The sequence below is a fragment of the Corvus moneduloides genome, chromosome 5 (assembly GCF_009650955.1).
Source record: "Corvus moneduloides isolate bCorMon1 chromosome 5, bCorMon1.pri, whole genome shotgun sequence".
Classification (NCBI taxonomy): Eukaryota; Metazoa; Chordata; class Aves; order Passeriformes; family Corvidae; genus Corvus; species Corvus moneduloides.
Window position 1 is genome coordinate 22,334,437 of NC_045480.1, and position 24,128 is coordinate 22,358,564.

The following is a 24,128-nucleotide window of genomic DNA, read 5'->3' on the forward strand; positions in this document are numbered from 1 at the left end:
GCTATGCTTGGAGATAGAAATAGGGTTCACCACACAGGTGTGTTTCAGCTATTGCTGAGCAGCGCTGACACAGAGTCCAAGCCTTTTCTGCTCCTCTCCCCACCCCACCCCACCCCACCCATGAGGAGGCTGGGAGTGCACAAGAAGCTGGGAGCTGATACAGCCTGGACGGCTGGCCCCAGCTGACCTGAGGGATATTCCATACCACATGGCATCACGTTCAGTATATACAGCTGGGGGATGTTCAGTGATGGAGTTTGTCTTCTCAAGTCACCATTAAGCAGAATACAGTCCTGCTCTCCTGGGGATGGCAGAACATCTGCCTGCCCGTGGGAAGTGGTAAATGACTTCCTTGATTTGCTTGTGCACAGCTTCTGCTTTACCTCTTAAAGTGTCTCTATCTCAACCCACAAGTTCTCATGTTTATTATTCTCTCTCCATCCTGATAGGGGGAAGAGTGAGTGGGTATGGGGCTTGGTTGCTGGCTGGGGTTAAACCACAATAATTTTAGGTCAGCACAAATTTTCCCAACATTTTTAGATTTACAACTAGGTATTAGGACAACTGAACAGAACAGAAATGCAAGATAGGAAAATGGAACTGCTACAAGTACTTCCTTCAAGTAGCTTATCTTTTAACCTAATTAACCTATGGGTTTGGGGTGGGAGTTAACAGGAAGTAAAGCTCATCAGAAACACATTTGCATGATTTCTAGATTCCAGAATTAATTCTGTTCCTGTCTCCCCTATGCTTTGATCAATTCATTTTCTGACCAAGACAACTCAGATAATACTGATAAAATTTATGATTCAGCCACAGTAATAGTCCAAGAGTCAGCTCCCCATAAAGAAATTGTACTGTAATAAATTCCCTCCCAAAGTATAAATTATTGTAACAGACTTCATACAAGCACTCGAGGAACACGGTGAATGTGAAGCAGGAAGGATACACTGGATCATTTTTTTGTTTACTGAGTTTAATAAACTAATGTTATTTCACTTTGAGGTACTAATACATGTCAGTGAAGGTAGTTTAGCACATAAATAAATAGAAATATTGAAATACAGCAGAAGCAAGCATGTTACTATAGTTACACACAAGAAATAGTCGGAATGATCATAGATAAAATTGCAGAGCTGTTTTTATTATGGCTATATTTGTTAAAAGAGTGATTTTAACATATTTGTTAATAAGGTTTGATATTAAATTAACTACTGATCCTTCCAATGGTAAAACAAACTTTTTACATATACTGTTTCTGTAGGTGTTCAGTTAAAAATATGTTATGGTGTTTGCAGGCATCTACTGGCTGTATTTGGTACTACTGCAAGAGAATAACAGACTGCTGGAAGTTACAACTATTTTATTTCATTTGCTCAAAAAAAAAGTCAATTTCCTTTTAAGCTCAGCATAGTTTTGCTTTGCTATTTAAACAATCATCCATCATCCTTTCTAAAGCTTTGTTCTCCAAGGCATACACATTTTCAAAAACAGTTTAAACCATAATAATTTATCAATCTTTCTTCTGCAGCAGCTTTTCTTTCATGTGCAAAAATAATGCCTGTTAAAAAGCTCTTGTAGATCAAGATACAATATCTCTCTTTGAAATACTCCAGACTAGAAATCAGGTGAATTATTTAAGAATATAGAAAACAAAACCAAACAAATGCAGCCAAGAACTTCACAGCTATTTATTCTGTTACTGAGTGGTGTAAACTAGTTTTAGAGCTGCTAAAAATGCTCCAACAAAAAAAAAAAATTCTAGCAGGGAAAGCAATATTTTTTGTTGGTTTTTTTTTTATATCAGCTGGTTTAACAGAAACTTTTATTTTCAAATACAGCCCCACATCACTCCTTGACAGTTGTGGTTCAGAGCTGAGCTAAAGGATCCTGGAAAATACTACTTTGGACTGCTTTGGTTTTACTTTCACAACAGATTAAGTGTGACCTACTTCAAGAATGACAATGATTCACCTGCTTTGCAGTGAATTTTGCCCTTTGTAATGTTCACTTGTACTGTAACACAACAAAAGATTGAAGTTCTCCACTTGAAGAGTCAAGTCTTTTTCCTAAATCACCAACAGATCTGTCAGAGGCGCTAAGCTGTTTTAAATAAAAAACGTTCACATAACCAGCAGTATTTTGCCTTATTATAAAGTGCAGGGTAAAACACCAGAGTTCTGCCAAAAGTTGGAAAAAATTTGAAACAAAACTTGTGCATATAGGCTAGCTGAAAAAAATTCTCAAATTACCTTCCCCTCTTCAGTTAACCACACTGTTGACACAAAGCCACATGGGATGTTGCTCTGACTACATCAGCTTTCTCAGGACCAGGAACACAGAAGAAATAAGAGCAACATAGATTCAACCCAAAACCATCCCTAGGTCAGATGCTGTTTGTCAAAAACTGAATCTTTTTTTTCAATGTAGATACAAAGTAAAGAAGAGATCTCTATCAAGTAGAAGTTGATGAACAACTAGAACAAGGTTAGAAAAATATTTATAAAATTAAGGTTTGAATCATTCAGAGAAGCATTGATATGGGCATTTTCAGGAATAATATTCTCTGTGTCTTCCCTCTCTACTCTCCAATTATTTCACTCTTCATTAGCCATGTAATACACTTCACCTTCTTGAGAACCTCACTCCTCTCTAGTTCCTAATTTGAATGACAAATAAAGCTAGTTAATATTGGTAGTGTTTCTGGGTAAAATAAACAGTTTCGCTCCACTGAGTCTAACCTTCTCTGCTTGTAATAAGAAGAAAAATATCAAGTACAGATTGGTTTCCTTCTGAGAACTACTTTTAATTGATATGTGAAACCAAAAGTATAACAACTTTTTTATAACATGCTTGTCTGTGTAGGAATGTCCAAAAACAAACACAGATTAGAACAGACAGAACTCATCATCATGTTCTAAATTTAAAACAACAACTTCCCCATTTAAATACGTAAGTGGCCAGCTATGTAGGCAGGAGGAGGGACATGCAAGGCCTTGCAAGGAGCTCAAGCTGCATGCAGGTCTTGATGGCTCTGCAAATAGTTATTTATGATGTCAGGGTAACAACACACAAGCAACAGCAGGAATTTTCCATCTCGCAGGAAATATGAACTGCAAAGGTGTGGAGACAATGATCCAGCGGAGACCACTGCACCAAAAACTCATGTTACCAAGTGACACCACTGCTCACTCAACACAATCCTATTGGGCAATAAGAAATACTGGTACACAACTGTGTTTTCCTCCTATCTGCAAGCTAATTTGAGTTTCTCCAAATCCTCAGTTCCCAGAATTTCCTTCAGGCATTGCAGTTCTCAGATACATACCTTTCTTCACGTATATGACTCACCAAGTTAACAAGTCAAATGCTCAGATTTGGTCAAACTGTATACACAGACCAATCAGCATCTCCTTCAATACCCAGAGCAAGGCTTGGACTCAGATTCCAGGAAAAGTGAGACAAAGAGGCTTCAAGTGTTTACCAAGCTGCTGATAGCCTACCCGACCACACAGACCTTTTAAATAGAGGATGTAGAGTTGTTAACTTCCTATGCATTGTGTGACACACTAAACATTCCCTTGAGCAGAAGGAAAGATTTCTGGAATCTCTTATGACAAATTTCTAACAAGTGCTATTCTAGCACTATTGACCTCCAAGTAACATTTTCAGTGACTTTCCAAAAAGAAAAAAGAACAGGAATCCCCAGTGCAGACACAAGACTTAAAATTCTTTATTAGCATTTCTTTCCCTAATTATGCTGCAGATAGTGTTAAGCAAATCCCATTGCTGTATTTTCTCAAGTCTTTCTTAATGATTAACCTGGCTTTTCTGCTCCTCTGAAGCCTTGGGATCAATACCACAAAGGGTTCCATTTTTTGTCACTGCAATCCAAACATTATTCTATTGTTCCCTTCACCTACAAAATCATTTCTACTGTAAGTGAAGTAAAGTAAGCAAGTAAAAACAGATTTTTTCAAGTTCGCAATCAGTAGGTACAAATATCAATGTAAATAATTCTTTGAGCTTGTTCTTAGTTCCCCAACCCCTCAGAAAATAGTCTCATCCTACTTCAGTTCTTACACCCCTACCCCATCATAAGGCATCTATAGGTCTCTTATTGATTACCAGCAACCAGCACCCTGTTCTGGAATGTTTACCTGAAACTGTATTTTCTTCCTAATGTAATATGCATCTTCAACAGAAAAATGGCTTCCAGCATTTAAAATAACACATATGCATAAAACCTCAACTTCCCTTAACATGCATATTGTACAATCATCTATCACTTTTAAGTCTAAGGTCTCCATTACTTCCAAGAGGAAAAAATAATTAATAAACCACAGAGCAAAAGGAAAAGAATTTTGTAGTGTTCTGAAGGGTAATTACATGTGATTACAAGGAATGCATGCTTTGTTGAAAACTATGATTTACAAATGCATTTCTGTTATTCACTTCACTTATAAGAAGTGAACTACTTTAATCAAAGCAGCTCATGAATCTGCGAATGATTCAGCAAGATTCAGTTCTCAGGTACAGAAACAAAAACAGCCGTAGACATTGCAGTACTGTGGTGTTTTTGAACATTCCCATTCAAACCTAACCTAGTTCAATGACATGCAATTATCCACAGAAGAAAAACAGGAAAAAGACATTTAGAGTCAACAAGTGTATAGGTTCAGGTTGGTTTTTTTTCAAATGGTCTTCCATGGTACTTTTAATTTCTCTCTCACAATCTCCAGCATGCTAGGTTGCCATGACAAGACACTGAAAACACCATCAAAATAGTATCTCTCAAAAGTTTAGCACGATCCTGTTCTGTTCTGCAGACAACAGCAGTGGCAGTCTCTCACTAAAGTAAAAAAAAAAATCTGATGATATCTACCTGGAAAGGTGAGTAATACAAGCCCTTCTAGGAAACAAAAGGATGAACAATACATGAAGACAAGGACACCTTAAAGTATTTACTAACATCTCACCCTAGTACTTTAGAACTGAAAATTAATGTAAGATGAATATTCGTTTGTAATTATTCAATAGTTTCTTTATAGTACCTTGTGTACTGCACAGATTCATTTTGTTCCAAACATGACCAAAACATGTCCCTTACCTTTTCATTGTTGTAATAAGAAATGCTCTCTCCATCGAATTTAACCCAACGCTTCTGAAACACACGTTTGCTGTGAATCAAAAATTAACACAATTAACACAGCTAACACTGGTTTTTAAGAATGTCTCAATCACAAACTATAGAAAGGTCAAATCTTGTTTAGCTTCCTGTTCAAATGAATATTCTGAACATAGAGCATAACTTTAAGTGCTACAAGCTCTGTTAAGATACTTTCCAAAAATGAAAGCTGAGAACCTCAAATAACCATCTCACTGTCATGCTTAGGACAAGGACATCTCTGTTTATAGGCTATGGTACCTCCAGTCATTCCATATCAACACATCTCCCCAAGACTCTGTTTCCTGGCCATTGATTCGATAGCAGCACACCACATCTCCCAACAAGTACAACATGAAATTTCATTTTCAATGTGTGTTATGAACTGTACATCTCTAATGAGAAACTCCTTTGATTATTTCAGTGTGCCACTAATTCATGCTCTATAAGGACCTTCTAAAAATATATTCTTACATCAACCTGAAGTAGTCCATTACACTCATTAAAAATGTTGACAGCTTGTTAGTTATCATCTATAAATGTCTCAGTTCTAAAATCTATTAAACAAGTTAATTAAGCAAGAACAAGACCCCACTAATGTCTTTTCCCAGCATTATTTCCTTTCCTTTTAAATGAGTGCTCTGCTTTAGGATTAGTAGACTGTGATAGCTTATCAAAACTTTAATCAAACAGCAGCTCTGGCTTAATTAAGTTGTATTATATGACTACAATAAATCATCATTTTTCATAACCTGGAAAGGCCAATGTACCATCTATTTTGCATTAAGATGTCAATAAGCTTCAAGATTATACAGGGAAGAGTGAACCTAAGTACCACATACAATGTGAGCAAACTGAATGGCTGTACGATTTATAGTGAATTAACTAAAATAAGAGAGGCTGTACTTTAATTGCATGATTTGTAGCAACTTAAGAAAACAGTATATATTCTTTTCCCTGAGGAGTCACGAACTGCCGGGTGTAAATTGGAGCTCTGTAAAAAGACTGGGAGGTGTAGAACAGAATGAAATATTCAGTTGGTGGGAAGTGAAATAAAATATGATAGTGCTCCAGTAGTTTGAAAAAAAAAATCTTTTTTTAATTTGGTTGGGTTTTTTTTAATTCTTCAGATGTTTGAGAAATGGTATTGTATGAAAAAGAAACAAAAATGTATCATTCACTGAACCACGCCTGAGAAAACATCCTTGAAATGTAGCTGTGGAGTGTCACTGGTTCAAGGCTAATGACCCTGCAACTGTTTCACTCAGTACTAACCACTATTAATTTTGTGGTTAACTATCTTTTCCAAATAATATATTCTCACACAGCATTTTATTGAAGCTTTCATAGCTTGTTCTCAACTCTATCCTTTCAAATAGTGCAAGACAAGCCAACTGGAATAAAGAACTATACTTTTCATCACTCTGCTAGCTAACTGCCAAAAGTGTTGTTAAAAAAAAAAATCCTGTAAGTAAAATAAAAGTTCCAACTAACTTCAGCTCTCCAAGAAGTCAGTACCCTAATAATTCTGGGAAGAAAGAAGGAAAGGAGGAAGGGAAGGAGGAAGGGAAGGTGGAAGGGAAGGTGGAAGGGAAGGAGGAAGGGAAGGAGGAAGGGAAGAAAGAAGGCAAGAAAGAAGGCAAGAAAGAAGGCAAGAAAGAAGGCAAGAAAGAATGTGGAAATGCATATTATACTGGGAAAAAGTCTTTTGATTCTGTGTATAATTATTCTTTGATTCTTTAGCTAAGGTGAAAAAATCCATAAATGTGGATAAAACATTCAAAACAACTTAAAAAAGAAAAGAAAATAGTTTTGAGCACATTGAAATTCTGCGATGGTAAAAGAGGTTTATTAAACCTATTATTCCATCTTGTTAATTACCTTCAACAATGTATCACTGTATCAAAACAAAACCAAAATAAAAAAAGATAAAACATATCAAATCAGATTCCCTAGAAAGGAACAAGAAAAAAATGGAAATTGCTATACAACAGAGCTGCTTCCAGTGAGTTCAAATCATATTGTACTCTAAAACAATTTAATTACATACATTTCTCACTTAAAAAAAAAAAAATCTATATACTACTTGCTGAGTTTTGATGATTATTATAGCCACAAATAATCAAAGAAAAGGCCAGATGGTTTAATACCTTTCAGTGCAGCTCAATATACAGTCCTAAGAACAAAGAACGCAGACCTACTAAGGCTTGAATAGAAGAACAGTAGATTACAGCACTAACGAGCACAACAGCTTTAATTTCTGGATGCTAAGTCCTACTGAAGACCTGAAACAGACTTAAAAAGTAAAACTGTGCCACATTCAATACAAAAAAGAATTCATAGAATTCATAAGAACATAAATCATAAGAACAAATGGAGAACCGAAAACTACAATTTAAAAGGAGGAAGTTAGAAGAACTTCATCAGAGCCTGCAAGTATTTACAATGGAAGATCTGATAATGAAGCATTCTTTAGTGGAAAACAGTTTAACAATAGCTGGAGTTTAAAATCAGTTAAAATAAAACAAAAAACTTATAACAGAAATCAAATATAAGATTTGTTGTTGTTGCTGTTATAGTTGCTGTCTAACTTCCAAATGTGGCAGAGAGCATTCATTTTCTATTGTACTCCCTTCTCTTCATTATTTGAAATATTAAGATTTGAGCTCAGATTTCTCCCATCAAATTTTAGGCAAAAAAATAAATTAAACTAGGAGGAATTCACCCCAGATGAATTCTAAACTCAAAGCTCAACTTGTACAGACAAAAAGCAACAGGACCTCCAGTCATATTAATTATTAAGTTATAATCCATGGCCAAATTAGTAAAGTAGTATTTCAGACTTTGTTTTCACTTACTTTGTTGCCCACAAAAAAAGTCAGGAAAAATGTAGCAACTGGAAATACTGGTACAAATTAATTCTGTATTTTTCCACTATAGTTCATGAGTGGTGACCAACAATTTAAAGAAAAATATTTTTCTTGAGTGCATCTCCTAAAGAAACTTTAGTATAGGTAACATCACTAAAACTTTTGAATTCACAGGAGCCTCGTGCTCTTTCAATGAATACAATTCCCTTTCCCCTCCCACTACAAATATTAAGCAGCGACTAAATACAAACTTAAAATCTCTCATGCAAACATACATTGTCACATTACACAATAATCACTGCAAATACCATACCCTTGAGGGGATAATTTATCCAGCCATCCTGCTTTAACCTTCTTTATTGATGGTCCATAAAAGCAAGCATATGGTGCTATTGATTCATTTCCAATCAAAGTTTGATCTCCACCAAATTGGCAAAAATTCATTTGTTCACTGGCCAAGCGATCAGAATCTCCACTTTGTATCTTACTGCAAGATGCTGAGTTTGTTTTGGCTTTATTTTTCTTTTTCTTTAAAGACAAAGAATGTTGTTCCACAATAGAATATACAGATTCACTTTCAGATTCTTCTGGTGTTAATGATGGGTCTTCTTGAGGCAAGGATACATTTTTTGCAAATTCTTTTGTGTTCTCTTTCTGATTATTAAAGTAACTGGAAAGAAAAAGTGCATTTTACTCTTAAAATGTATTACCACAATGCACAAATACATAAAATTAGTAATTAGAACAAATACTGGTAAGACATATTGTAAGTATGTTTATAACTTGTATAATCATAGTAATAACCACAGACATGCTAAACACAATCTATTTTATAACTATGACCATCCTGAATCCTACTTTCTCCATTAAACAGGAATAGTACCACGATAACACTCCCTTAGGAGCCTGAACAGAAATTTAGAATTAATTCTCCCTCCTCAGAAAACTAGCTTCACTCTTTTGAATACTTTCAAGCACTTACAGTGTCACCTCTCTCTTCCCTCTCCCACCTCAACAGAAGCCTGGTGCAGACTGGATAATTAAGAAGCACTTAATCAAGCCATGGGCCACTGCCTCATGACAGGAGTGGTGAATGTGTTTTAGTTTTGTGTTTGTTTGGGTGGAATGTTTTTTTTCTAATGAGGAAGTAAATTATGAGAGCACTCAGACACTCCTAGTTAGCTAGGAGACATACAAAAATGGAACTTGGTCTTCCCTATTCTGACTGGGGAAATCAGGGACACTCTCCAAATCCACAAGAGATTCTGAAACCTGGTTTAAAACAGTCTCAGAACAGCCAGAATGCCCAGCTTTGCCTCATAACTGATGGGGTAAAGCCTCAAATAGAAGAAAAAAAATACAGTCATGGTTGTGCCCTCAGAGCTAGAGATCCACTTGTGTCATCAGTAAACAACATTTTCTTCTTTACATTTTGAGTTTCTCTGTAATTCTTATTTAATACCATAGATTCTTGGAAGAACATTCTTCACTCATTCCTAGATCCAATTTACTTTCACAAGCCAGGAATTCATTTCCATGAAGTTCCTAGAAAAGAAATATATGGTAACTAACATTTGTACTGAAGGAGTAAGTGATATTTAAATTACTGTAGACATAAATCACACACAAACAGCCTAACTAGCAAAGTTGTCCTTTCCCACATTTTCACACATGCATTTGAACGCCAATCTTTGTATTCTAAGAAATGTTATTTTCAACATTTTCATTTTAAATAATAATATTCAGATAAAACATTTAAGCATGTTCCAAAATACCTGATACAAACAAATCAGATAAAGAAATTCAGTGCATAGAAATACTAGACTGATTTTTCTCAAGGCACCACTGACATCCTGATTTTGGCAGGGATAGAGTTAATTTTCTTCCTAGTAGCTGGTACAGGGCTAAGTTTTGCATTTGAGAATGAGAATAATGTTGATAACTGATGCTGCTGGGTACTGCACTCTACTGACTCTAAGTCAAGGACTTTTTAGTTTCCCACACTGTGCCAGCAAGCACACGCACAGGAAGCCAGGAGGGTGCATGGCCAGGACAGCTGACCCAAACTGGCCAAAGGGATATTCCATACCACAGAGCATCATGCTCTCTCCTTTCCACTACAGTTACCATCAGCATTATTATTATTATTATATTTTTCTTTGTTTTAATTATTAATCTGGTCTTATCCCACCATCTAAGAGGTTTACTTGTTTTCCAGTTCTCCTCCCTGCAGTGGGAGTGAGCAGGGAGCTGTGTTCTAGCTGCCAGCTGGGGTTAAATCATGACAACTGAATATTTTTCAAGCTCAAGAGCCATGTTACATGCAGCTTAAGTACCATTTATGATTTGCCACTCTAGCCTATCTTTCATAACAATATTTCTTCCCAGAATAAATGTACAGCCTTCATAGTACACTAAAGATAAAATAATGGCAAATTCAAAATCCTAAAGTAACACTGAACTCAGCCACACTGAATATATCTCATTGGGTCTTTTTGCCAAAATCTTCCTAAAAGGTTCATCTATTAAATTTTGCTTAGAAATCTTGATCACAAATGGCTTGCAATGTACAGAATGTCAAGGTTAACACTGCTTGTGAACATTACATTTCACACTTCCTAAACTTAATCTGACAATCTATTGCAGTACTATTCTCAATATGTCTTTCTTCCTTTAAAAAGACCCCTAAAATTAACATCTTCATGTTTTCTGATAGAAGCATTTTAATTTACTCATTTAAGCTTTTATGTGTATGTAACAAAGCTGAACAATGGCAGAAACAAAGTGGATAAGCTTTCACAACATTGTGATTTGTTTTCTTAGTAGCAGCACCTAATCTTGTACTTGAGGATTGTACCCTGGCAACATGAAAAGGCAAGGCTAAAAAGAAGGACATAGTCCAAAGCAGAGGAAATGTGCAGCACAAATGTAGAAATCACAGTCTGATGCTAGGATAAATCTAGGTGATCTGTCTGTCTTCCTCTGGCAATCAGATCCATTATAAAAATAAAAACCCACCAAAACATTACCACCCACACATCACAGTACTATGCTGTAGCACCAAAGGCTTTAAAAAAAAAAAAAACCAAACAAAAACCCAAAACAATACAAAAACCCCCCACACTAATAAAACCAGCCAGCCAAACCCTACAAAAAAAACAACCAAAAAGTATCAATATACCTTGTAAACAAATTAAATAGAAAACTCAAAAGCAATCTATCCATTGCTTATCAAATACTTGGATTGCCTGGAGTCTCACAAAAGAAAGGGAGATGGTCATACTTACACAACAGTCAAGAGGCTAATATCATGGTGCATGAAACATCTTCAGAGTAAAAACAGTCAGTATCCTTTATGTTTATTTGCTTATCAGGATACAATTGCAAACCATACCCACTGAAGCTACACAGTATTACTTCTTCCTTCCTGTGATGAACCACTACAATAACAGTTTGATGTCCTGCTTGTGCTCATTCCATAATCTTCAGCACTTAAGTGAATTCAGAGAGCCAGATAACTTCCAAGAAGTAACTAAGAAATGCATTTCTATTATCAGTAGATTTTAAAATGTAGAAGTCCACAAATGAAGAAAGGTTGTGGGCAAAGGAAGCTCTATTTGCTCACAAACATGTATTTCAAACAAATTAAATCCCAAGCATTTGCTCTGTCCTGTTTACAGAAATACCCTGCAAGATGCTCAGGCTCAAGACAAGACAAAATTCCCACCTCCTGCAAGTCTCTGAGGTACTACACAAAGGCAGCAGCATTTTTCATGTAAACACATTTATAGAGAGAAGTATTTCTTCTATACATGTACTGTTCTTATGCATAGGAAGCACCTCTCCTTACGGAAGAAATATGGCTTCTGGATGCCAGACAAATGGAACTGCCTACTCTCAGGCCTGTATAAAAACCCTCTACTTTTGACCAGGAAGTAATTCAGATACACTTCTAATTTTAGCTTTCTCTAACAGGTAGTCTTCCTGATTTCAACAGCAAGACAGGAAGCCTGAAAGCTAAAACACAGACTGCATGAAGAGTATCAGGACTGAGCCTACACTAAAGGAAGATCCAATGCCATTGAGGAGAGGCATCTTCCTCAGGAGATGCCACCTTAGTCTCCTATTAAAGCTAATATCACACAGGTCTCAGGTTGATTCTTGAATCATGATCTGGCAATACAACTTTGTAGCAGGTCCATAAAGATAAACTCCTCCTTTTAAAATATTATGTTAAAAGTGGTCAGATTTGCAGTCTGGCCAGCCTTCCACACTATCCCAATGCTCAGGAGCTCACACAGTTTACTGAGCTCAGTATGCACATTTAATTAAGTCTGTCTACAGCAAGAAATAAAGCCAGTATTTCACCTGTGAGGCCTAAACTCATTAGAATTCAGTTTTCCTCTGAAGGAATTCTAATATACTTGACTCTTTTAGTTAGACACGACAATAAAATGGCGCTAAAACACTTGGATTTTTGTGTTATTTTTAAATCAGTATTTTAAAAGCCAGTTCCTTCTTCAGGTTGCCCTTCAGAGGTTTCTCTTTCTACTTGTATTTCTTCCTGATCCAAATCAAAGGCATCTTTTCTTTACAACCTTCATTCCCCTGTTCTCTCATGCTCACTTATTTCCAGTCTGTACTGACTCATTACCTATTTCTACAGGCACTCCCTTCATAAAAGCCTACAGAAGCCTTTTCTTTACACCAGTGAAACAGAAAGAAGGGTGATGGCCAACTTACAAGCCCTTAGAACAAATTTCAGTCAGTAAGTATAACAACTTGACCTTTCATTTTATATAGACAAACTATACTCTTGTACTTAACATGAAGCAGCAGCAACAAACTCTAAGATCTCATACACTTTACAGAGTTATCTAAATATTCTTATTTGTTCCTATAATACTTGCTTCTGCTGAAAAAAATCTGAAAGTGAAATGTATCTCAGGATGTTTGTTTTACAGCTCTTCTTTATGACCTTTGTCCGTAATTAAGTGCTAGTGGAACTAAAATTGGCTATGAAGTTTCCAAAAGGCATGTGATAAACATAATGCAAGAAACTGTTCACATATATGAAAGTGATATTAAAATCCAAATCTTCAGACCAGGTAAAGGATGTTCTAATATACTGCATTAATCATGATTCTACAACCAGCAGGAATAGCAATTTCGTTTCAAGCAGTTATTCCAGTTTAACAGCATGGTATTTTTGCACTTGGTGCCTTTGTAAGATAAGAAAAGAGTACTGACAACCTCTCTGGGTATGCTTTCTCATAAACAACCATTTCAATGAAATGTACAGAATAATGCTAAGAAGTAACAAGAGGGCTAGGAAACTTTTCCTAGAAAATCAGCTAAAACCACTGAAATAATTACAAAGAAGTTACATTTTGAATTTTTGAAGACATTGGTGCAGACAACGATAACTAGCGCAGACAACAATAACTAGCACAGACAAGAATTGCATGCAAGGAAAGAAAATGAACACTCAAAAGTCAGCTTTGTGTGCACATAAAAAGAAGGAAAGACAAGGCATGATTTTATGTGTACTGTGTTAAAAAGCCAACAACAAAAAGCATAGTATACTTCCAAAAGAAAGTATGCATCAAAAAGAGATTACTTTTATTCCTATAAAACTACTCTCATTAGAAGATGAAATTTGAACCATTTACTTTTATTGATCAATTCTTAAGGAACTGGAATGGGAGAAAGAAACCCTAGACATCCATTTGAGTAGTTTTTATTTTAGTCAATAGTTTACAATAGTTTAAAAATTAAACATTAGAGTGAAGACCAGAATAAAATAATTTTCTGTTATCTTTAATTCTGTGGCTCAGGACTGGCTGGAAAAAGTGTAAGTAATCCCAGAATCAACAATTTCTGGTCTGCATCCTGCTGAGACAGAAGCAGGAGCTGGAAATTCATGGCATTTGGCAGATGCCTCACTAAGCTAATTTACCTCCTATATCTCCCTCCACAGGATTCAGAAGTCTGTCCACATGTCATCTGTGGCATTCACACCATCAACTACTGACCTCCACAAAAACGATCACTTCAGAGAATCCTAAAAGAAAAGTGACTTTCTGGGTATACAGGAATTTTAGGAGATGCATGAAAAATACCATGCAAGAACTAAAATGTCCTGAGAACTGTCACACATACGAATTGAAAAAGGGTGTGGTCAAATGTGACCATCATATCACCTAAGCTAACGTGCAAGCTGCTTTCACAGGATATGCAAAAGTCTGTGTAGAGACGCCCAGTCTTGATCTGCAATTCTCAGATGAGAAAAAAGCCACTTTTACCCTTCTTAGTAGATTCTAAGTCTCAAATTTCAACAGCTTAACCTCAATTGTGCACAAAGGATTGTACCTGAGAGCATAAATATGGCAGCTTTGGGCATTGGGACTAAAAGAAAAAAAAAAAAGAAGTTGGTCATCTGTCCTATGTTGGTGTAAAAAAATAATAGAAAAGAAGAAAAAAACAACACACACACACCACAGTTTCCTACTACTATTGAACATACAAAGTGTCTCTTGAGATTAACAAAAGTCATTAGTCATCCTATGTTTATGTCATAAACCCTTTGCATATACCTAAAAAGACAGAAAGAGCACTGGCAACTAAAAAAAAACACAGGAAAAAAAAAATTAAGGGCAGTATGGAATACCTAGCATGAAGATTAAAGTGAAGACAGCCTATATACATTCAGGTTTCTCAACTTACTTTAGCATCTTTAGCGTTGTCACAAATAAAGGTTTCCCCATATGGAGAGATAATGGGTGGCTTCTCTTCCATGAAAGTATCTTAAAGCAAATAAATAAATAAATAAATAAATAAATAGAGTCACACAGTGCTCTACTGTGAGTCACAAATGCTCTGCTAAAGTCAATAAAATCAACCAGGGACACAGATTTTTTAGCTTCTAATTTCTCTGTTCTTCTCAAAAAAAACTTATGAGGAACAATAAACAATGTCCCATTTCTAAGTGAATTCCAGATACTTTCTTTTCACCACAGACATTATCACTATTATTATGTAATTTGAATATAACTTGCACAAAGGCATTTTCTTCTTTTCTACTGTGCATCATTAAAATAAAAAAACCTGTAGTTGTCTAGTCTAAGAAGCAATAGCTCCAAAGTGTTCTTTATTCTGACTTTAAAAAAACTGTCAAAAATAAACCACCACACAACTCTTTTGTGCACAATCTTCATTTTGTCACTGAGTATTTGCTTGAAATACATATACATAACTTCAAACAAGACATATTTTCTGAGTATGAAAGAACTTTACAGCTGACTGCACAAGACTTCTAAATGCTTCAGTAAACTATTTAATACAATTAATTTCCTGTTATTTCCTGGAGCTATGAGCACTTACAAACAAATTAAGCAGCATTAGTCAGGAATATACTCCCTATATCTTTCAATAAGAAGTTAACTCTGTTTAAAAAAATCTGGATCTAATCTTAGAAACTTAAAACACTAGTCTAAAAAAAGTATATTGAAATAAATGCAGCTTAAAGACTAGATTTTCTAATTTTTACTTTATTTGGTCATAATCAAAAACTAAGTAAAAATGCAGAAGTTATTAAATGCTCTGCTATCATATAGATCAATTCTTCTAGACCTTTAAGATGCCCAATATTTCTTAAAATATGTAAGTAATACTTATTTTAGACAACTGGTCCAAGTTTTCTCTTTACTTAATATTCAAGATGCAAATATCAGCATGCTTAACTCACTGTTTTGTGTAATTTGCCTCCCAGTGCAAGAAATATTTACAAGGTCCACATTTCTTCTTCTCTGAAGGGAACTTGAACAAAACAAAGCACAGAATGAAAACATTAATTGAAATTTCCCAGAAAATAAGCAAAACCATCTCATACAGTTAAACAATTAAAATTATGTACAAATACAGAAACAACAGATTTTAAGCTTGGGAAATTTTCTGATTTATTTTAAAAAGTCACACAACAATATGTTTTCCTCCCCTTATGACACTGAATACTTCTCTGATCCCAAATTTGGGGTTTTGCTTTGTTCTGAATTGACCTTACAAAACATTTAGATTAAATTGTTTGAAGAATGGAGATCCCAGAGTTTTCCCCAACCTTTTCCTTCCCTTCTCCTTCACAATGATTACCAATGACTATATTTTAAGAAGGATGTACTATGAAAATCTACTTTAACATTAAACTCATAAGGGGCCTGAGAATCGAACCAAAACATGCTCCCAACCACTGAAAAAAAATTGCTGAAAAGTTTGATTTCCTAAGGTGAATTATTTCCCCCCACAAAGTTTTAAAACCAAGAGGTAAGTGACATTGCATTGCAATAGCCTGTGACTACCCCTACACATTTTATACATGGGTAAGAATGCATCTCCATGCACAGCAGGTTGTTTTATTATTTTATTTATCTTATTAGTGGTGTTGTGCTGGCCCCACCTATTTCAGTAATTTCAAGTACAGTGCAATGCTATTGCTATCATTAATATTTCAGGCCAAGATTGCTTTATAATATGAACATAGGAAGAAAAATGTGTGAATCAGAAAATTTCCAACCCACCTTCACTAGTCCAGCAGTCTGTATTAGAGGTCTTTTCAGTCAATCTCTGAATTCCTCCATTAACATAATTAGCAATTTTTCCTCTTAATTTCATTTTCTCTGCTTAAAATAAGAGTACTAAAGGCTCTCGTGTATCCTTATAGAATATTGTCTGTGTCTGATAAATGCCATGTAAGTTCCTTATCAGTTTTCCTGACAGTTTGTAGGTCCTCCATCCTTTGAAGCCAAAGGCAATTGTCTTCTTCTAAAAATATCAATCTCCTAACTTCTGTCTCCCCACTTAACATATTGAGAAATTGTATTATTTTAAGATAAGCTACTTTTAAAACTCTAGACCTACTGTGCCATGAAGTCCAACTTGAATTAATCCTTACTACAAAATGATGTTTCCTTGTGACAGAAGGCAGGCTTCACGAACTACTATTTTACATAATTTTTATTCTATACCTAAATCTGCCTAAAAAAATTTGTTAGATTAAATTCAGATAGAAGCCACACATTATAAAGTTATTTGACATTTCAAATGTTTTCCAGGTTACATAAAATCAGTTCCCCAATGACCACTTTATAAAATCTTGGTTTTAGAAAACACAGGGTGAGTATTCTGGGCAGGATTATGGCCTAGTTCCTATACATAATTGCTTACTCTCCTGAGTCATAATTACAATAAATACACAGCAAATACCTTAAAAATCTGTGTTTCATCGTACATTTTACTAAAATTGATGTAGTTACACCTTTTGAAGCTCCATTAGCAAACTAACTTCCTGTGCTTGTACTAACCTAATTTTAAAGAACTCGGTATGCTTAAAAAAAACCCCAAAACCTAACCTAATGTATTTCAACACAGATCAGATTTTTTGTTGTCAGGTCGGTATCTTTTAAAGGGTATTAGCAGCATTAAACTAAATTAAGAGTTACAGATAAACAGCTTTGACTGGAAGAGCTTTCAAAATTATGGGGTTTTCCTTATGTAAAAGAGTGAGTCTTTTGCTTAGTTTTAGGGTGGATGGATAGTTTCACCAGGAAATGAAAAATAACAAGTCAGCTTAAAAACAAAATCAAAAACCAAACAAAACAAATCAACAACAACAAAAAGAAAACAACAACAAAAAACCCACATTTTTTTAAAAATCCATATACTTTTCAGGACTTGTGTATTCTTTTTGATCATGCACCTACGTTTATGTATACACAGCACAAAATCCTGCTAATAAGCAAACTATAGTCTTTTTTCCCAGCATTCAAAAATACAACCTATCTGTCATTTTTGGAAAACAAATTTCTAATTTATGTTAATTACAAACTACCTCAAGATATAAAATACATGAAATGAGCTTACTTTGAATATCTGCTTAAAAGATTATGTGTCATAAAAAACCTACAGTGCAAGCTATAAGATGCTAATAATTTCTCAATGCTTAATAGAATAGTAAGCTAGTTATTGTACAAATTAAATATCTGGATTAAAGGAGAGAAAAATACTGAAGATGTCTTTTGGAGGAAAAAAATTGAAAACAAATCTTATATCAATCTATGACTTTTTCTTAGCCATTTCAAAAAGTGAATACTCCTCTTGAATTTTTTCCATTCACATTTGAGTACCACAAAGAAGATTGATGATACTCTTTATTTTGCTCTTTAATGGAAGGTTAGTGCAAGCAGGCTGCCAATCACATAGTGCGCCAAATTTTCATAGATACAATAATAATTTCAATTATTATTCAATTTTGACTTAGTTACAACTGTGGCAATTAAGACTCCTTATTTTCATATATTAAGAGGTACCGGATGCAGCTCAGGCTGCATACACTTCTCTAGCGCCCTTTATTATGCACAAACAGGATGGAAGGATGTGATGAGGCAGTTACTGGTCTTGCTAAATGCTGAGAGGCTGGAAAGCTAAAAATTTGCACCGACCTGGTTTATTCAACATACTCCTGTCACCTTGCAAATAAAGGGACGGAAGGAGGTCAATGCAAGCAGTCAGTGCTTCAAAGTCTTTACTGGCATTCTTCTGCTGAGTGTTTTAAATGAAAGAAGCTTTTGTTTTCAAACTCATTCAAGACATGTTTTCTTTTCTATACGTCTCAAGACCTAACCCTCCCATATAATGCAAACACATCAGAACTTCTCTAGCATGCTGTGTTAAAGCTTTGAGGTTCATAGACTGCTAGCAGAGGTAAATTGATGTTGATATTTTACCACAGGAAAAGAGAGGGAGCAGCTTCTCTCTTCTAAAAAATTTATTTTGTGTGGCAGAACACAGTAGAGATACACAGCAACACCAGCTTGGCACCTCATTAGCAATCTTGACCACTTGTATGTTAAGAAATGGAGTCCAAAGGATATCAGCTCCAAGCAAGAAATTCCAACTACAGGATCTGCCAACCACAGAAAACAAATGATGCCTGCTCAGGCCAAGTACAATTTCCTATTTTACTAATTTATATTTTCCCCCCATATGCAGGATGTTGTCCAGAATTTTGGTCTGTTTTTTCTTATTTCTCATAATAAAGAATCAGAACAACCCCACTATGCACAACACAAATAACAAAGATGGGGGACATGAAAAAATGTAAGAGAATATAGAATTCATCAGTCTGAAATTTCTGTCTGCATATTACTCTGTATCAAAATCAGGTCTACCGTGTTATAAATGTGCTTCAGCTTTTGGTTTGAACAGATTGCTTCTCAGAATGATGCAATGGTAACTATTTTACAGAAGAGTGACTGCTAGATGACATGATCCAAAGTATCCAAAGGCCTCTAAAACTATTTCAAAACTAATTATCTTTAATCTTGTCCTAAAGACACATTAGTGGTTAGTTCCATCCCTTGCAATGCTTTCACTATTTTGTCTTACAAAAATCTTCAATTTTTCATTTTGTGGTTTTAAACACCTTTTGACCGATCTTCACCAATTCTCTAACAACACAGAGCTCATAATGATATGATAAGGAAAAGTCTAGCTGAAAATAACCTAGCATAACTACACACCAATACCTAGCAACAAAAACCAGTATTAAAATCTGCACAATAACACCACTATTAAGAACATTGTGTAATTGTCACTTTTTTTTTTTTTTTTTAATTCTGCACCCCCCAATACTACAGTAATACCACACTGTAGTGCCATAATTCAAAAAAGAAAAAAACCCAAAGTATTTTCAACTTCTAAAATGCTATGGTGTCTTTCCAGCTGCCAACATGCTTTGTTACAGGCAAGAGCCAGGAGCAAAAGTGAGGCACAGGGAAGCAGTTAAATTGCAAGAGAGGTAATTGCATTATTAGCAATAAAAAATGACACGGTCATAGTCCTACCATGGGGAACAAGAAGACCTTGTACAAACTTTTTGTGCTAAAGGCACATAGAAGGTGATGAGAAAAGTATTCCTTGCATAAAAATTTAATGACTAATATCCATGAATGACTAGAAGGAAATGCTGAGTTTCCCAGAAGATTTCAGCAGGATTTCTCTGCCTCTGTGAAACAGCCTTTATACAATGTAATAAGGATGAAACCAGCATCTGTCAATAAGGCCTCAATCTGTCAGTTGAGGCTTTTTGTCTGTGCAATTCTGTAAAAAAGACACAGTCTTTCCTGAGGTTAAAGATGTTTGCATGATGCCATTTTAAAGTTCTGAATGAGTTCTCTGTCCCTATAAAAAGTTGTCAGAAAGGTTATGAAGAATGTTTCTGTGAAGGTTAAGTTCTGCTGTGAAGTTCTTGTTTGGCCTCAATCTTCCACAGACAGACTGGTCCCTCAGGATTTCCATATTGCTATAACTGAAGCATAAAGACCAAGAAAAGAAGCTGGAGCTCACAAATCAAAACGGTGGGCAATGAAGTTAGTGACCCGGTCACATATCAATCACTAACAGACTGGGACTTGGAGGATTTACTCCAATGGTGGGAAGATTACAAATACAGCATATTCTCTCAACTGGATGATTGTTCCTCAAAAGACAGTGAGAGTATACTCTTTTAGTATGTAGTTATTATCATCTTTTAGGCTAAGAATCCCATTTTGTCTCAGCATGAATAGTTCTATTAAATGAAGTAGGGATAATCACTCAGTGAGCACAATTTTTTTGTCATTTAGAAGACATAAATGAAGCAGTTTTTAAGTCACACAAAAAAATCTCTGATTGTTGCAAAGAATCTTTGCCTCTCCACCAGTTCAAACAATTGTATTACAAGATTAATTTTGACTTCTTTCAGTAACCAAAAAAAACTTATAAATGCTGGGAAACCCCTGCATTTAGAGCATGTATAAACTCGATGATGTTTCTAACTGCTGAGATACGCAGATGAAAAACCCAAGATAAATACAAAGCATTCTTAGACATGTCCCTTCCAGGCATAGCTTGTGGTTCAAAAAAATTTAAAAAAAATAAAATAAGTGCAACCTAATTGGATATGGCTACACCAACAAAACTTTGCATATGCCTTCGCATTAATTTTTCTTCTGTTTAAGACAGCTAGCCAGCATGACAACTAAAACTTTACTTAATAGATCCAAAAATATTACAAATTAACCTGTGTGGAGATATTTTTCGCTTATAGCCTTACAGTAATACTGTATTGTGATTGAATACATATTCAGTGCCGATTATTTTTAACACTCAAACAATTACACCTTTAGTAAGATAGGTCTAGAATTAAATCCCAACAGCAGATATTTTCCTCAACATTCTATCACATTTTTCCAAGACAAGCTACAACAACTAATGCTTATTCAAGAAAATAAGTGCCACTAAGTAATTTGTGGATTCAAATTATGAACTCAACCATTTTGAAGGAAGAAAAACACACAGTCACATTGCTTGAACATTTTGAAAAAAATTCAAAGAGTCCATAAACTCTGAAAACCTTCCACATCTATCCTCTTTTTTTCTTCCTTTTCCACTGCTGTTTTCCCCTGCTGGAATGTCTCAAAAATATTTTTATACTACAAATATCATAAAAAACTAAGGTTTTGTTGTTGTGAGACCACCAGAAAAAGCTGACACATGAGAAAATGGTTGCCTTCACTCTCCAAAGTTAACATTACATGACTACTAGTTCAGAAATTAACCCAAAAGCCATCTTGAAGAAAGTTCTTGCTTATGCTTTATATACTTGTTTTTAACAGTTATAGCTAAAGCAATAAAGATTCCTTTCTTTGTTAATATGTAGATGCAGAGAAAATTGGGGAGGCTATAAGGACACACTGTTCTAAAATTTCCCTTTATACTCTCATTTTTGCTTTTAAATTACATTGAAGCTTAATTCTTCTTCAATTAACTTGGCAACATTCATATCAGATCCAGTGTATTTACACCGCATACTAAAAAAAATCCACACAAAAAAATAAAGACATGAAAAAAATTTTAAAAAAAAAATCAAAAAACCCCAAACCATAAGTTCTACCATGACAGTAATTCTCATTAGTAATGAGCAGCAATTACCTTGATGAAGCTTGAACTTTACTTGATTCGGGAATTTCTGGTACAGGTCGATGCCTTAAGATAAAAGATCGGCTTGCTCTTGGAAATACTTTCATGCAGTTTAGAGAACAGGAATCATATAAGTCATTGTCTATCATTTCTCCTTTAAACTTATAGAATGGAGAATCTGGCTTACTATCAGATAAATCACCCTGATCTGCAAACCTCTGATGTTTGTTTTCCTTGCATTTTGTCTCGCATGTACGAACAAATGAAGGAGGATCACGAAACACCAAAGACCCAGTCATGTGCTCATCAGCTTGGTATGCAGCAGCTTCTGTCAGTGATGCATCCGGCTGAGTATTCATCTTGACACTTCTACTTTGACTGACAGCTTTTAGTATGCTGTCTGAATTCTGGTATACACGGGAAAAATCCAAATTTGTAAAACTATCATCATTAGCCTCCATTGAGTTTTGCTCTGCAAGTTCAAACTTTTCCTTATCAACATAAGATTTTTTAAGAAGTTCTTCTGATGGTGTTGCAGGTATCATGCCAGTCCCATCTACGTTTGAATTGCTTACAGGAGACTCCTGATCTGAGGATGAATATTGCTTCTCTTCTAAGCCTTTCAAGTCTTTGAATTTTAGATTTTCACAGAAAAGAGAATTTCCTTCAATTTTCAAAAGACTGTCTAACTGGTTAAGAATCCTTCTGCGATGCCCTGTAGGCAACACTCCCATTTGCTGAAGCACACTGTTATTTATTCCCATGCAATCTGTCACAATGTTATAGCCATATTTTTTAAAGTTAGGAAGATACTGTGCAAGGTTAATGTTGACCAAAAATTCTTCAATATCAGTGCCATTGCCTGTGGATGACATGACTTCATTCCGTATATTGCCCCACACAGTCATGTAGAAATAGTCAGGTTGCATGCATGTTCACTAGAAAGAAAACTCTCTTAAATTTGGTGTCCACCAGCCAGCAGAAAGTATCCGTTTCCTCACGACACCTCTTCAAGTTTCTTCAGTTCAAACCAATTTTTTTTAAAGACTGCAAACATATGGAAAATAAAAAGGACATTAAAAAAATTCTTACCTGAACCTCACAATTATGTTGAATAAAATTGTGAAAGACTCCCTGTCACCTGAATAGTAATATTTTTAAATTGTTTGTATATGAAAATTTCAACAAGGGTAAACCCGCCCTTTTATCTTAGCCTATATCAAGAAAATAGCAAAATCAATGTCTCAGTACAAGTAATACAGACTTAAAACACATACTCCTAGTAGTTAAACATTAAGATGAACAGTGAAGAGATGAACCACTTATCTACACACACACTCTTATTACACAGTACTTGGATATCAGGGAGAGAAAGAGTTATCCAAGACCACAACTGGAACCTAAAGCTTTCCTATTTCCACACTAGCACCAATTAACTATAGAACACGGCTTCTACTCCCTTACCTTATCTCAAAATCCTTTTAGCATAGAAACACACTTGCAATGGAACAAAGGAATAATGACTAATAATGTCTAGAGCATTCTATGTGAACAGTGCATTCAAGCCCTCTCCAACTGAGAATCCAACTGAACAAGTACTATTGTCAATAAAATGGGCTTGCAACAGTAGATCCAGCCCCTCAAACAAACTGTCATGCAGGAACACGAAACAGGTAACCACCAGCATCTCAACTCTGACAAGGAAGCATTTTTCCCTTGACCAAAAACAGCAGAGGCATGACCCCATAGTTTAAGTTCTGGCTGTCCATGAGTTTTTCCTTAGTATCTTCCAACTCAGCTCTTACACTCTCCAGATTCCATCTATTTGAGTTATTCTTTCTCTCACGGCCATATCTAAATTCACAATTTACAAAATCCAGATACTACTGTTGTGAAGCTGTTTGGAAGAACCTGAAATCATATTTCTTCAAAGAAGGTTTAAGATCAGCAACACTCAACAGGTTTTTTCACCTCTCTCTTTCTGTATAAAGAGCAATTTGGCCTTAGGGAAACCTGCTGACTGTAGCAGCTGTCCTGGCATGCAGGTACTAGCCTTAAGCAGCCTGGAAAAGAAAGAG

The 24,128-nt window shown here is 35.4% G+C and overlaps 1 protein-coding gene across 4 annotated transcripts in view; it reads right to left on the reverse strand.

The window, feature by feature from the left end:
• The window catches only part of ARAP2 (ArfGAP with RhoGAP domain, ankyrin repeat and PH domain 2), a 125,001-nt gene that overhangs the window by 96,060 nt on the left and 4,813 nt on the right, over window positions 1-24,128 (reverse strand). For all 4 annotated transcript variants that reach the window (XM_032109510.1, XM_032109511.1, XM_032109512.1 and 1 more), the window contains 6 exons: window positions 22,063-23,097; window positions 15,785-15,855; window positions 14,764-14,843; window positions 9,500-9,582; window positions 8,351-8,707; window positions 5,111-5,180 (listed from right to left, as the gene is read on the reverse strand). In XM_032109510.1, coding sequence (XP_031965401.1) covers window positions 5,111-5,180; window positions 8,351-8,707; window positions 9,500-9,582; window positions 14,764-14,843; window positions 15,785-15,855; window positions 22,063-22,979 — 1,578 coding nt within the window. In that variant the 5' untranslated portion in view covers window positions 22,980-23,097. The remainder of the gene's footprint in view (window positions 1-5,110; window positions 5,181-8,350; window positions 8,708-9,499; window positions 9,583-14,763; window positions 14,844-15,784; window positions 15,856-22,062; window positions 23,098-24,128) is intronic.